A 16,051-nucleotide genomic window follows, 5' to 3' on the forward strand; every position below is an offset into this window, starting at 1 on the left:
GACCTCCCAACTACTATATTCCATACTAAGTTGCTATGTAAATACAAGCGGTGGGTGCAGTTGCTACATAAATGCAGCTGTAATAGGAGTAAGGGAAGAGAGGACTTTGTACATCAACACATTGCAGGGGAGAGTCAGAGACAATGTGTCAGTGGGGAGAAATCCGGGGAAAGTGAGACACGAAAATGTCTGTAATATTCTAGGACGCTGTGTCTTTAAATAAAGGGACCTACCTCCTCCGTCCACCCCTCGCTGGCGGCCGGGGAGGGGGAGAGGGAGAGGGAGATCCGCTATAGGATCTTTGGGCTGGGCAGAGCAGTGCCGTGCTGAGGCGAGGAGCATGGTGCCTGTGTTGGGATGTGTGGCGTTGCTGCTGGCCGCTGCCGCCGCTCCGGCCACAGCCGAGCTGGACTACCGGCACCACCGCTACGACGGGCTGGTGCGGGCGCTGATCGGCGTGCAGCGGGACTGCCCCTTCATCAGCCGCCTGTACAGCATCGGGCGCAGCCAGCTCGGCCGCCACCTCTATGTGCTGGAGCTCAGCGACCGGCCCGGGGTGCATGAGCCGTGTGAGTAGCGGGGGGGGGGGGGGGGGGGGGGGGGGGGGGGGGGGGGAGAGGGGGCAATGGGTGGCGGAGGAGATGGGGGGTGGATGGAGGGAAAGTTGGAGGGAGAGGGGGAGAAGGGACAATGAGATGGTGGGGGTAGATGGAGGAGGGAAATGCGATTGGGGCTGGAGGGGGAAAGGGGGCAATGGGATGGTGGAGGTAGATGGAGAGGAGGAGGAGGAGGAGGGGGTGGGGGTTGGGTGGAGTGCAGGGGAAATGGGAGGGAAATGGGGCTGGGGATAGAGGGATGGCAATGGGGTGGTGCGGAGATGGGGGGGATGGAGAGGGGGGGGGGTAGATGGGCACAGTGGGTAGAGAGTGAGGGGAGGGAGATTGGACTGGGGATGGAGAGGCAGTTGAAGAGAATGTGGAGGGAGATGGAGGGTGGAGATGGGACCAGGGATGGAAGGAGAGGGGTAGAGGCAATGGGGTGGTAGTGGGGAGGGATGGGATTGGGGATGGAGGGAGGGCAATGGGTGCTGTGGGATATAGGGGGTAGATGGAGGGAGGGAGGTGGAGATGGATGGAGGGAGAGTTGCGGGGGTACTGGGGAATGGGGAGGTGGAGGGACGAGATGGGACTGAGGTTGGAGGGAGAGAGGTTCAGGGGGCAATGAGGTGGTGGTAGGTAGGGGTGGTGGAGGGGGAGATGGGATTGAGGATGGAGGGAAGAGTGGGGAGAGAAGGGAAGGGAAATAAAACAGGTGGAGCAAATCACACAAGCCGGCGTGCTGCTTGTAACTAAAGAGGAGAGAGGATGGGTGACGTCAGTGTGCAGGAGTGGGAGAGGGAAGAGAGGTGGATGGGTGGCTGGAAAGTCAGGGGTGGGGAGGGAAGACCAGACACCAACATCCCAACCTCTCCACATCCCTTCACCTCCTCTCTCAGGTAACATGGTTGCTTATGGAACCCGTGTCTAACTCCATCATTCCCTGCTAACTGGAAACCCCCTTGGGTGTTGGACTCTCCTGTCCCCACTCACGTTGCCATTTTTGTCAAACCTGCTCAACATCTGTTACCCAGAGCAGGGTAATCAAGAACCAGAGGACATAGTTTTAAGGTGAGGGGAGGATATTTAATAGGAACCTGAGGGGCAACTATTAAAATACATTTTGATAGGTACATGACTAGGACAGGTTTAGAGGGATATGGGCCAAACACAGGCAGGTGGGACTAGTTGGAGATGGGGCATGTTGGTCGGTGTGGGCAAGTTGGGCCGAAGGGCCCGTTTCCCTTCCACACTCTATCCATTGGAAAGGAGCATTGGATACGACTTTATTCCTTGGAGCGCAGATGTCTGAGAGGTGGACATATGGAGGTGTATAAAATCACGAGAGGAATAGAGAGGGTGAATGGAGATCGGGTAAACGCACATAGTATTTTACCCAGAGTAGGGGAATCAAGAACCAAAGGACATACGTTTAAGGTGAGAGGGGAAAGATTTAATAGGAACCTGAGGGGTAGCTTTTTCACACAGAGAGTGGTGGGTGTATGGAACAAGCTGCCAGAGGAGGTAGTTGAAGCAGGTACAATAACAACATTTAAAAGACACTAGCTCAGGGTAGGAAGGGTTGGAGGGATATGGGCCAAGAGTAGACAAATGAGACAAACCTGGATAGGGCATTTTTGTCGGCATGGACGAGTTGGGCCGAAGGGCCGGTTTCCATGCTGTATGACTCTACGGCTCTCTGTGACTCTATGAACAGAAGCAACACCTGTACGACGTTTCATCATTGAATACAACATTTAGGTAAACTCTAACAATCCCTTTCTCCGCCACAAACCACTTTTCTATCTCCCCTCCTCTGTGCCGCACCTGGACTCACACCTATTTGTCCCAGCTCCTACATTCCTTTGCTCTGGCTTCACAATTCACAACTCGTCAATCATTGTCGGCGCCCTACACGTGACGACTCTTTGCATACATTGTGTCGGATGTCACTGTGACATGTCCCATGTGATAATAAGTACCAATTGATTTATCTGCTTGTCTCACACCTTCCGTTCAAATCTCTGCCCTTTGCTCCATCCATCTGCCCATCAACCCCCCCCCCCTCTCGCATGTGTCCACCTATAAACCTGCTTCTCTCCTCTTCCAACTTTCTTTTCAACTCCCCCTGCCCGCCCTCTTACAATCAGTCTGAAGAAGGGTCCTGACCCGAAACGTCATCTATCCATGTTCTCCAGAGATGCTGCCTGACCTGCTGAGCTACTCCAGCACTTTGTGTCCTTTTGTGTAAAGCAGCATCTGCAGTTCCTTGTTTCTACCTAAATGATGAGGAGTTTCTTTTGTATGTAACTCATCCAGATACCTCCCTGTGGATGGCAATATCATCTGCTTTAGAGCTACAACGAGGAAACAGGTCCTCTGATCCACAGCGACCAGCGATTGTCCCATACTAACATTATCCTACACGCTAGGGACAATTTACAATTTATAGAGGCCATTAACCTACAAACCTGTACGTCTTTGGAGAGTGGGAGAAAACCAGAGCAGTCACAGGGAGAACATGCATGCTCTGTACAGACAGCACCCAAGATCAGGATTGAACTGTGTGTGTGTGCCATCTGGGATGTGGCAAGATAGGCTATGGGGGAAGTCGGTGGTGGGGGCTGTCGTTGGTGCGGAGAGGGGGTGTGTTGGGTGTTGGGGTGGTTGAGAGTGGGAAGTAGGGGGGGTGTTGAGACGGGAGGGGTTTGGATCGCGGGGTGGGAAGTGTTAACTGGTGCCTGGGTGGAGTTACGAAATGTGTGGGTGGGGTTATGTGGCAAGTGGGCGGGGTTATGTGGCAAGTGGGCGGGTCGTGTGAGTGTGGGCGGGGTTATATGACAAATGTGGGCGGATCTATGGTGCAAGTGGGTGGAGTTATTGAATTGCGGACAGAGTTATGGGGACTGGACTTTGAAAATGGCGCCAAAACATGGCACCTCTTGCATGCGGGTTCAGTAAACTATTTCTGTACAGTTTGTTAATCTGGGATGTGATTGGGTATGGACTGTTTGCAGGAAGAGAATTTCACTGTGCGCATGTGACAATAAAGCACCGTTGAATCATTTCCCATGGAACGCGGGAAGTTGCCGACGACCTGATAGAAGTATTTACAACTATGAGGCAGAGATAGGGTAGTCTGAACCTTTTTCTCAAGGTAGAAATATCAAAGAGCATAGCTTTAAGGTAGGGACAACGTTTAAAAGTTTAATTTCGTTTATTGCCACGTGTACCGAGGTACAGTGAACAGCTTTTGTTGCATTCTAACCAGTCAACCAGGAGTTGTGCAGAGCAGGTTTTCTTTTTACACAAAGGGTGGTGGGTGCCTGGATCATGCTTCCAGGGGTCAGGCAGATAATAATTGGTCTTTGCATCATGTTCAACACAGACATCGTGGGCTGAAGGGCCTGTTCTTGCGTTGTAATGTTCTATGTTCGATTAAACTCGCCGTGGTTTTCAAATCTCGTTTTTCCTCAAACTGACTTGGGACAAGAGACAGGGAGTGAATCGGCAGGTTACTCGACCAAGGGAACCTCATAGTAGAGCCTGATCCAAACGTTGATGTCTGCCTTGGTGCGTTTGTCCGCAGGGGATTACTGGAGAATAAGTTGGTGGAGGAGTGTGAACATTGAGCGGTACAGAACAGGAACCAGCCCTTCGGCCCACAGAGTCCATGACGCCAGGTTAAACTAATCTCCCCTAGCTGCACGCAATCCATATCCCCCTATTCCATGCATATTCATTTGCCTTTCCAAAAGCCTCTTAAACACCATTACTGTATCTGCCTCCACCACCACCCCAGGCAACACGTTCCATCAGCCCACCACCCTTTGTGTAAAAAAACCTTACCCCGTACATCTCCTTTAAATGCCCCTCATAATTTTAATATAATTCTATCAAGTCTCATGTTCATAAGTTATAGGAGCAGAATCAGGCCAGTCGGCTCATCGAGTCTACTCTGCCATTCAATAATGGCCAATCTATCTTTCCCTCTCAATGCCATTCTCCTGCCTTCTCCCCATAGCCACTGACATCAGTATTACTCGTGAATCTGTCATTCTCCGCCTAAAAAATACCCGATGACTTGGTCTCCATCTGTGGACAAGTCAATGTGAGGGTCTCCCCTCAACCTCCGACGCTCCAGAGAAAACAATCTGCGTTTGCCCAACCTCTCCTCATAACTAGTACCCTCTAATCCAGACAGTGTTCTGGTGAACCTGTTTCGCAGCCTCTCCAAAGCCTCCCAGGAAGTATGAGCAGTAGGGGGTAAATCTGGCCTGTCGCCTTTGGGAGGGGGTGAGGGAGAGCAGTAGAGGGTGTCTCTCTGCCATCAGACTATTGCCCTCAGACTTGAGACAGTCCTCTGGTTCCTCTCCGAGACCCCCGCGACTGTAGAAGGGTCCCAAGCTGAAGCGTCGCCTGTCCATATTCTCCAGGGATGCTGCCGTTCTGCCGACCGGCTGAGTTACTCCAGCACTTTGTGTCCTCTGGCTCCCCAGCTCTGCAGATGTTTCCCGCTCCACCTCCCAAGGTTTCACTTCTCCACCACCCCACAATTAAATATTTGTGCGACTCATGAAAAGGCTTCAGTGTCTGCGAACCAGCCCAGCACAAAGACGACTGGTGTTGGAGTGCGTACTCCCACTGGCTGGCCTCCAAGACTGACATCTGCACAAAGCACCTACCTGTCTCTCGACTATCCAGTCACCCGGGCCCACCTCCCCCCTTCCCTGTCCTCCACCCCCCCACCACAGTCCCAACTCATACTCCCTCACACTGGCATCTTGCCCGGACTGTCTCCGTGGCCGGCGATTGTCGCAGAGATAAGACACAAAGTGCTGGGACAACTCAGAGGGCAGTTTACTTTAGTTTATTGTCTCGTGTACCGAGGTACAGTGAAAAGCTTTTTTGTTGCGTGCTAACCGGATGACAGTCTGGTGTGAACCGTCATCCCTGATGCAGTCTGATGTGAACCGTCACACTGGCGCAGCGGTAGAGTTGCTGCCTTAGAGAACCGGGTTCGATCCTGACTACGGGTGCTGTCTGTACGGAGTTTGTACGTTCTCCCTTTGACCGCGTGGGTTTTCTCTGGGTGCTCCGGTTTCCTCCCAGATTCCAAAGACTTACAGGTTTATAGGCTAATTGGCTTCGGTAAAAATTATAAATTGTCCCTAGCATGTAGGATAGTGCCAGTGTACGGGGTGATAGCTGGTCGGTGTGGACTCAGCGGGCCGAAGGGCCTGTTTCTGCGCTGTATCTCTAAACTAAACTAAACTAAACTAAACCTGTCCATTCCTTTCCAGATGCTGGCAGACCTGCTGAGTTCCTCCAGCACTTTGCATAAAGCAGCACCTGCAGTTCCTCGTTGATACATCTCCCTCCACAGATGCTGCCTGACCCGCTGAGTTCCTCCAGCATTTTGCTACAAATACAATTATTTCTCTTCATCATATCTCCAAACAGTTGAGGAATGACGGGGAAATGGCAGCGGTGCTGAGGGGCTGATGGAACAGTGGGGTAGGAGAGACAGCAGTGGACAGGAAGGGCTGAATGGCCTTGCCTGGGGTCTGTGAGGTTTGGGGGAAGAGGAGGGAAGGTTGCAAAGCAGACCGAGCGTGTGGCGGTGGCTGACGGTGACTTGCGCTGTTGCTTACAGTGGAGCCAGAGTTTAAGTATGTGGGGAACATGCATGGCAACGAGGTGCTGGGTCGGGAGCTGCTGATTATGCTGGCACAGTACCTGTGTGAGGAGTACAACCACAGGAACCCGCGGGTCACCAACCTCATCCACGAAACACGCATCCACATCCTGCCCACCATGAACCCTGATGGCTACGAGGTGGCTGCTGACCAGGTAACTCCTGATTCATCGAATGTATGAATGAATGATTAATTGAATGAAGGATACTTTATCATCACGTGCAACAGGACACCGTGAAAGTCTTTGTTTTGCGTACCATGCAGCAGGTATGCAAAGAGTCGCTAGGTATAGGATGCCGATGACGTTACAAGTGTTCAATGTAGTCCCCAAAGGTCCTGCTTTGTTCTCAGTGCCCCCCCCCACCCCCCCATGCCAGTTACTGTTTGTTCTCTCGTCAGTCCTCGATGAAGGGGCTTGGGGTGAGGGGTGAGGGGTGGGGAGGGTGAGGGGTGGGGTAGGTGAGAGGTGGGGTAGGTAAGGTGTGGGGTGGGTGAGGGGTTGGGAAGGTGATGGGGCAGAGAGCGTGAGGGAGCGGAGAGGGTGGAGGTTAGTGTGGAGGGTGAAGGTGAGGGGTTAGGAGGTGGTGAGGGGGTGGGGCAGGGAGGTGTTGAGGAAGGGGAGGAGGGGCAGAGGGGGTGAGATGTGCAGGATGGAGGGACTTTGGTTGACACAGACTCGGTGGGCCGAAGGGCCACCTCCAATCAGGGACGAGCTTAGATGGGGCATCTTGGTCGACAAGCGTCTCCTAAGCTGAGGCTGAATCCACACTCTCCCGAAAACAAATCATTCAAAACTCCCAACTACTCATGATGAGTTTGGAGCCAAAGTCCTAGCCTGGTCAACCTCTCCCTTTTGCTCAGACCCTCGAGTCCTGACAACAGCCTCATAAATCTTCTTGGCACCCTTTCCAGCTTGACAACATCTCTCCTATAACATGGTGAGCAAAACACTCAACAGAAGTAACTAGGAATTATGTTCAAGTCCAACCCGTGACAGCCTGGCTCCTCGGTTTTACAATGTTCTAAATGCAGCCTGCAAATTGATAGGTGTAACTTCTAGTCAAATCCTTTCAAGCTGCGCCTCTAGTTGGTGGTCGGACTTTATATGTTGCCCCGTTGGCTTTGATGGGCTTGTGTTTTTGAAGGGAACAGGGCGAAGATAAATGCTGTGGTGATTACCAGGAGCAGCAGGAATTGTTGTTAATTGGGTTAGGCTTCAGAAATCATCTGACACACCCTGTTCTAACGCTTCAGGTTAGAAGGGTGAGAGGGAGAAGGACCTAGACGTGGGGAGAGGGGGAGGGGTGGAGAGGACTCAGTGCCAGATTTAGATGAAGAGAGGCCCTAGGCTATTCCACTTGTGAGGCCACTCCCAATCCCCAATTATACTTCCAATGGGAAATATTTCTGAAAGAATTGTACCTTATTGACAATTGGCAAAATCTGAATCAAATCTGCTTCCAAAGACCGTTTACAAAACGAGTATGCTTTTTCTTATCGTTAACAAAGATGCTACATTATAAGCTTAGTTTTATTACTAACCTGACAGTGCCAGCCACAGCACTACACAGTAGGTTTCTAGTAATGATTATCAGCTTTACCCCTAGCATTGCTCCTTGCCAACTTCCTAGTTCAAATATCTTTGCACTTTCCTACTTACCCCTGAGTTTTGACTTTTGAAGCCTGCAAGTATCCAAAGATGTTCCCTGCGCCCGCCATCGCTGCTGACTGGAGCACGTGTTTGCCAGACCGTGGTGCCACCAGATTGACACCGATGTGCAGCCGAGCATGGCCAATGGGATGAGGGGCTGGAAAGCTGCGCTTTTTAAAAATGTATTTATTGCCAGTGCTAGTGTCGAGTTATCGTCTTAAAACGGTATTATTCGGAAATGGAGGGCAAGACAAATTATTGAAGGGTTGTTTAGAGACCAGTGCGTTGTGTCAGCACATGTAAGAAAGACCTATGACAGTGTCAAAAATATTATACACCTTGGCAGGAGGCCCCCTAGATTTTGAGGCCCTAGGCTTCAGCCTGGCAACCCTTTAGGTAAATCCAGCACTGAGAGGGCTAGAGAGAGGAGAGGAGAGGAGAGGGCGAGAGGGAGGGGAGGATAGGGAGGAGGACCAAGGGCGGATGAGAGCTAGATTTAGGAGAGGGGGAGGGGGGGGGGGCTAGAGAGAGAGGGTGGGGGGTGAGGGAGAGGAAGTGCTACAGGGAGAAGGGATAGGGTCAGAGGGAGGGGAGGGCTAGAGGGAGGAGGATGAGAGCCCGATTTAGGGGAGAGAGGGGAAGGGGAGGGGAAGCGTTAAGGAAGGAGAGGGGGGTCAGAGGGAGGAGGGAACGGGACCATGCCGACCATCAACATTTCCATTAATCCTATAATAATCCCATGTTATATTTTAGTTTATAGTTTAGAGATACGGCACGGAAACAGGCCCTTTGGCCAACCGAGTCCGCGCCGACCACAATCACCCCGTACACTAGCACTATTGTACACACAAGGGACAATTTACAGAAGCCAATTAGCCTTCAATCCTGCACGTCTTTGGAGTGTGGGAGGCAACTGGAGCACCCGGAGAAACCCACGCGGTCACGGGGAGAACGTGCAAACTCCTCACACACACACACACACACACACACACACACACACACACACACACACACACACACACACACACACACACAGGTCAGGATCGAAGCCGGGTTTGTGGCGCAGTGAGGCTGATGTTTGGGAACTTTCCTCCACCCAGGGTCCGGATATGAATTCGTACATGACGGGGCGGGCCAACGCGCATGGCATCGACCTGAACCGCAACTTCCCTGACCTGCATCTGGCCGCCCACAAGCTGCAGGGCAAGAACCACCACATCTCCCTGCCCACCGACTGGCAGCGCCAGGTGAGTGAGTGAGCCCCACGCCATCTCGCCCAGGACCGTCCCTTCCCACTGGGTAGGGGGTGGGTGGGTGGGTCAGTGACCTCTGATGTAAACTCCAGCGCGGAAACAGGCCCTTTGGCCCACCGAGCCCGTGCCGACCAACGATCACCCCGTACACCAGCACCATCCTACTCACCAGGGACATTTCTTTACAATTTCCAGTAGCCCAATTAGCCTACAAACCTGCAGGTCTTTGGAGTGTTTGGGGGGGGACTGGAGCACCCGGAGAAAAGCCACGCGGTCACAGAGGGAGTGTACAGACAGCACCCGTAGTCAGGATCCAACCCGATCCCTGGCGCTATGAGACTGCAACTGTACCGCTGCGCCACCACTTATGGCAGCACTTATTTAGCTTTTGCTCCCGAGCCTTGCCGTTTGAAGGAGCTATTGGATTAGTCCCTACCCTCGTTGTGTTCCAGAGCCCCGTCATCTCTCCCCACCAATTCCCCTCAGAAGGTTCCCAGTGAATCTGTGCGGTGCCAGGGCAGAGACTCTACTGCTGCGCCACTGTGCTGCCCTAAACACGGGGACACTAAAGGGCCTGTCCCACAAGCATGCGACTGCATGCGGCAAGCGCGACCTAACGTGGTCCCACTTCGATCGCCGGAGCCGTATGGAGTTGTGGGTACGCAGCTTCTTGACACCGTACGCAACGTCTTGACAGCGTACGCCTCGCGCGAACTTCACGTCAACTCCATATAACCATATAACAATTACAGCACGGAAACTGGCCATCTCGGCCCTACAAGTCCGTGCCGAACAATTATTCTCCCCTAGTCCCATCTACCTGCACTCAGACCATAACCCTCCTTTCCCATCCATATACCTATCTAATTTATTTTTAAATGATAAAATCGAACCTGCCTCCACCACTTCCACTGGAAGCTCATTCCACACAGCTACCACTCTCTGAGTAAAGAAGTTCCCCCTCATGTTACCCCTAAACTTCTGTCCCTTAATTCTGAAGTCATGTCCTCTTGTTTGAATCTTCCCTACTCTCAATGGGAAAAGCTTGTCCACGTCAACTCTGTCTATCCCTCTCATCATTTTAAAGACCTCTATCAAGTCCCCCCCTTAACCTTCTGCGCTCCAGCGAATAAAGACCTAACTTATTCAACCTTTCTCTGTAACTTAGTTGCTGAAACCCAGGCAACATTCTAGTAAATCTCCTCTATTTTGTTGACATCCTTCCTATAATTGGGCGACCAAAATTGTACACCATACTCCAGAATTGGTCTCACCAATGCCTTGTACAATTTTAACATTACATCCCAACTTCTATACTCAAAACTCGTACGGGATCACTCGACCTTTGCGCGGCCCCTGCTTCCAGTTTGGTCGCGCATGCAGTCACATGCTCGTGGGACAGGCCCTTAAAGCACCGCTGACCATTGACGCTTCTCCTCCCGGGCAGGTGGAGCAGGAAACCTACGCGGTGATCCGATGGATGCAGAGCTACAACTTTGTTCTGTCCGCCAATCTCCACGGGGGGGCGGTGGTGGCGAACTACCCCTTCGACAAGGCGGAGGGTCCCCCCGGGCGGGGAATGTACCGAGCCACCACCTCCAGCACCCCCGACAATCAACTCTTCCAGAAGGTAATCGCGTACCAACCGCCCCTCTCTGAGGGGGCTTGGTGGTGGGGGTCGGTTTAGTTTATACCAAAGCTGGAGTAACTCAGCGGGACAGGCAGCATCTCTGGAGAAAAGGAATAGGTGACGTTTCGGGTCGAGACCCTTCTTCAACTCGTCAAGAGAGTTTATTGTCATGTGCCCCAGATAGGACAATGAAATTCTTGCTTGCTGCAGCACAACAGGATATTGTAGGCATAAATACAGAACAGATCAGTGTGTCCATATACCATAGAATGTGTATATATACACACATAAATAAACCGATAAAGTGCAATAGTCTGTTATAGTTCAGAGTTTGTATGAAGTTGTGTTTAATAGTCTGATGGTTGTGGGGAAGAAGCTGTTCCTAAACCTGGATGTTGCAGATTTCAGGCTCCTGTACCTTCTACCTGAAGGCAGCAGAGAGATAAGTGTGTGGCCAGGATGGTGTGGGTCCTTGATGATGCTGGCAGCCTTTTTGAGGCAGCGACTGTGATAGATCCCCTCGATGGTAGGGAGGTCACAACCGATGATGGACTGGGCAGTGTTTACAACTTTTTGCAGCCTTTTCCGCTCCTGGACGCTCAGATTGCCGAACCAAGCCACGATGCAACCGGTCACCTTGCTCTCTACTGTGCACCTGTAGAATTTTGAGAGAGTCCTCCTTGAAATACTGACTCTCCGTAATCTTCTCAGGAAGTAGAGGCGCTGATGTGCTTTCTTTATGATTGCATCAGTGGTGTTGGACCAGGAGAGATCTTCGGAAATATGCACGCCCAGAAATTTGAAGCTCTTGACCCTTTCCACCATCGACCCATTGATATAAACGAGACTGTGGGTCTCCATCCTACCCCTTCCAAAGTCCACAAACAGTTCCTTGGTGTTGCTGGTGTTGAGAGCCAGGTTATTGTGCTGGCACCATTTGGTCAATCGGTCGATCTCACTTGCATACTCTGACACATCCCCATCAATGATACGTCCCACAACAGTGGTGTCGTCGGCGAACTTGATGATGGAGTTCGCACTATGTCCGGCTATGCAGTCATGAGTATAGAGTGAGTACAGCAGGGGGCTGAGCACGCATCCTTGAGGTGCTCCCATGCTGATTGTTATCGAGGATGACACGTTTCCACCAATACGGACAGTCTGTGATCTGTGAATGAGGAAGTTGAGGATCCAATTGCAGAGGGATGCGCAGAGACCCAGATCTGAGAGCTTGGTAACCAGCTTGGAGCAGATGTTGGTATTAAATGCCGAGCTGTAGTCAATGAATAACAGCCTGATATATGAGATTTTGTTGTCCAAGTGGTCCAGAGCGGAGTGGAGAGCCAGCGAGATCGCATCCACCGTTGATCTGTTGTGGCGGTAAGCGAACTGCAGTGGGTCCAGGTTTTTGTCGAGGTACGAGTTGATTTGCGCCATGATAGGCCTCTCAAAGCACTTCATCACCACAGACGTTAGTGCCACTGGTTGATAGTCATTGAAGCACTTCACCTTGCTCTTCTTGGGCACCGGTATTATTGATGCGCTTTTAAAGCAGGTGGGAACCTCAGACTTCAGAAGTGAGAGGTTGAAAATGTCCGTAAAAACTCCAGCCAATTGGTCCACAAAGGTTTTTAAAGCACGCCCGGGTATACCATCAGGTCCAGGTGCTTTCCGAGGGTTCACCCCTCTGAAGGATTTCCTGACGTCGGCCTCTGTGACTGTGACCGAAATACCATCATGGCGAATGGGAAGGCACATCAGTGTTCTCCCTATCAAAGCGTGCGTAAAACGCATTGAGCTCGTCAGGGAGTGATGCTTCCCTGACATTGGAGCTGCCTCCTGATTTCGTCTTGTAGGAGGTGATTGCATTCAAGCCCCGCCACAGTTGCCGAACATCCATCTCATCCTCTAGCTTGGAGCAGAAGTCCTTTTGGGCCTTTTTGATGGCCTTACCAAGGTCGTATCAGGACTTCTTGTAGACCTCTGTATCTCCAGACCTGAATGCCCGGGATCTGGTCTTCAGAAGAATGCAGATCTCATGGTTCATCCAAGGCTTCTGGTTAGGAAACACTCGGAATGTTTTTGTTGGGATGCAGTCCTCCACACATTTCTATATGAAGTCTTCAGACCGAGAGTCAAGGGAAAAGAGAGATATATAGATGATGATATAGTGATGTGACTTTAAAATTACCTTTAAAGGCAATACTGTGTGAAGACAGATTAACCAGTTGTGTGTGTCAGCACTAGTATGTGTCCTTGGGCAAGACACTTCACCCACCTTTGCCTGTGTGTGAATGTGTGTGAGTGATTGGTGGTGGTCGGAGGGGCCGTAGGCGCAGATTGGCAGCCACGCTTCCGTCAGTCTGCCCCAGGGCAGCTGTGGCTACAGAAGTAGCTTACCACCACCGAGTGTGACTGAGGAGTGAATGAATAATGCGATGTAAAGCGCCTTGAGTATTAGAAAGGCGCTATATAAATGCCATCCATTATTATTATTATTATATAGAGAGATATATATAGAACAAATGAATGAAAGATATGCAAAAAAAAGTAACGATGATCATCGAAAGAGAGCCCATAATGGTCATAAGAAGGGTCTCGACTCGAAACGTCACCCATTCCTTCTCTCCAGAGATGCTGCCTGTCCCGCTGATTTACTCCAGCATTTTGTATCTATCTTCCATAATGGCCATTGTTAACTGGACTAGGTGATAACGAGTTATACAGACAGTGAAACACAGCAAGACGACGGTGAAACTAATACGACGGTTAGGGTGGGGGAGAGACAAAGATAGAGAGAGAGAGAGAGAGAGAGAGAGAGAGAGAGAGAGAGAGTGGGTGGGGGGAGATGTATAGGTTACTTGAGGTTAGAGATTCATACCATTGGGTTCATACCTTTTGGGTCTGAAGAAGGGTCTCGACCCGAAACGTCATCTTTTCCTTCGCTCCATAGATGCTGCCTCACCTGCTGAGTTTCTTCAGCATTTTTATCTACCTTTGATTTTTCCAGCATCTGCAGTTCTTTCTTAAACATTATATCTTTGCGTTTAGTTTAGTTTAGAGATACAGCGTGGAAACAGGCCCTTCAGCCCGTACAATAGCACTATCCTACACCCTTGGGACAATTTACAGAAGCCTATTGAGCTATAAATCTGTGTTGAAAGGAACTGCAGATGTTAGTTTATTCCGAAGATAGACACAAAATGCTGGAGTAACTCAGCAGGTCAGGCTGCATCTCTGGAGAAAAAGGTATAGGTGACGTTTCTGCTCAAGACCCTTCTTCAGACTGGAAATATCCAAGGCTCGAGACCATGGATTTAACGTTAGGGGAAAAGTTTAAGGAGATGTGTGTGTGGAGCAAGATGTTTTTTTACAGAGTGGGTGGTGGGCGCCTGGAACGTGCTGCTGGGGGTGGTGGTGGAGGCAGATACTATAGTGACGTTTAGGAGGCTCAAGAGTATTTTATTGTCATATATGTCTCAAACAGAACAATGAAATTCTTACTTGCAGCAGCACAACAGAATATGTACAGAGTACTCTGCAAACAACATTAGAAATAAAAATAAGTTCAATATGTATGTACCTACATGGGTATGTCTGTGAGATATGCAGGCCATGGGGTGGGGGGGGGGGGTATGAATCATGTACATGAGGAGGGGATTGGTTTAAATTGGCATCGCATCATAGACTGTGGGCCGAAGGGCCTGTTCTGCGCTGTAATGTCCCATGTTCTTTGTCCTGCACGCGTACATTTTTGGGCAGCCACTAGAGGGAGCAGCTACAATGTAGCTGGAGTCAGATTGCTGGCTGTGCCTTTCAATACTGTGCAGGAAGGAACTGCAGATGCTGTTTCACACTGAAGATAGACAGAAAATGATGGAATAACTCAGCGGGACAGGCAGCATCTCTACTTCTTCTTCTTCTTCTTCTTGCGTATGGCGTGCACAGCCTAAAGTTGTCGGACAACTTGTTCTATTTGATCTTATTTGATTGTGCACGCCAGGTTGATTGCATTCGTCGAAACAGGGCGGACCACGTGTAGGTTGCAATCTCCCACCCCGGCAGCATCCCTGGATAGAAGGAATGGGTGAAGACCCGTCTTCAGACTGAGGGCCTTTCAATGGTTGTCCATACCATCTACACAGTTTAGTTTATTGTCAATTGTGCCATGCTATAGTCAAAAGCTTTTTTGGTGCATGCTATCCAGTACGCTGAAAGACTATACATGATTACAATTGAGCCGTCCACAGTGTACAGACACGGGATAAAGGGAATAACTTTTAGTGTAAGTACAATGGGAACTGGGGATCCTTGTTCATCAGTCACTGAAAGTTAGCATGCAGGTACAGCAGGCAGTGAAGAAATCGAATGCCATGTTGTCCTTCATAACATTCACACTGAAGATAGACAGAAAATGATGGAATAACTCAGCGGGACAGGCAGCATCTCTACTTCTTCTTCTTCTTCTTCTTAATAATTAATTTTTAATTTTTAATTTTTAATTTTTAATAATTTAATTTTTAATTTTTAGTGTGTTTTTTATAGTCCTTCGTTTTACGGTTTTTAATGGTTTTTAATTGTTTGTAATAGCTTTTTGTTCATGATTTCTCATGTACAGCACTTTGTGGCAACTGTAGTTGTTTAAAGTGCTTTATAAATAAAGTTATTATTATTATTATTATTATAACAAGAGTAGTTGAATATAGGAGCAAAGAGGCCCTTCTGCAGTTGTACAGGGTGCTAGTGGGACCACACCTGGAGTATTGTGTGCAGTTTTGGTCTCCAAATTTGAGGAAGGACATTCTTGCTATTTAGGGAGCGTAGCATAGGTTCACCAGGTTAATTCCAGGGATGGCGGGACTGTCATGTTGATAGAATGGAACAGCTGGGCTTGTATACTCTTGAATTTAGTAGAATGAGAGGGGATCTTATTGAAACATAAGATTATTAAGGGTTTAGAGTTAAGGACATGCTAGAGGCAGGAAACGTGTTCCCGATGTTGGGGGAGTCCAGAACCAGGGGTCACAGTTTGAGAATAAGGGGTAAGCCATTTAGAATGGAGATGAGGAAAAACTTTTTCACACATTGAGTCTGAAATTCTAAGGGCGGTGGAGGCTGGTTCTCTGGATGCTTTCAATAGAGCTCTTAAAGATAGCGGAGTCAAATGATATGGGGAGAAGGCAGGAACGGGGTACTGATTGTGAATGATCAGCCATGATCAC

The 16,051-nt window shown here is 50.0% G+C and overlaps 1 protein-coding gene and 1 long non-coding RNA gene across 4 annotated transcripts in view; one reads left to right on the forward strand and one right to left on the reverse strand.

The window, feature by feature from the left end:
- cpn1 (carboxypeptidase N subunit 1) overlaps positions 1-16,051 on the forward strand; it is a 24,507-nt gene continuing 8,456 nt past the window's right edge. For 2 of the 3 annotated variants that reach the window (XM_033034085.1, XM_033034083.1), the window contains exons 1-4: positions 1-569; positions 6,253-6,449; positions 9,047-9,193; positions 10,647-10,829. In XM_033034085.1, coding sequence (XP_032889976.1) covers positions 341-569; positions 6,253-6,449; positions 9,047-9,193; positions 10,647-10,829 — 756 coding nt within the window. In that variant the 5' untranslated portion in view covers positions 1-340. The remainder of the gene's footprint in view (positions 570-6,252; positions 6,450-9,046; positions 9,194-10,646; positions 10,830-16,051) is intronic. The other variant, XM_033034086.1, reaches the window with a different exon arrangement.
- The window catches only part of LOC116981232, a 22,578-nt gene continuing 14,782 nt past the window's right edge, over positions 8,256-16,051 (reverse strand). Inside the window, exon 3 of the long non-coding RNA XR_004414189.1 lies at positions 8,256-8,354. This is a non-coding gene — a long non-coding RNA (uncharacterized LOC116981232). The remainder of the gene's footprint in view (positions 8,355-16,051) is intronic.

This window comes from Amblyraja radiata, chromosome 15 (assembly GCF_010909765.2).
Source record: "Amblyraja radiata isolate CabotCenter1 chromosome 15, sAmbRad1.1.pri, whole genome shotgun sequence".
Lineage (NCBI taxonomy): Eukaryota > Metazoa > Chordata > Chondrichthyes > Rajiformes > Rajidae > Amblyraja > Amblyraja radiata.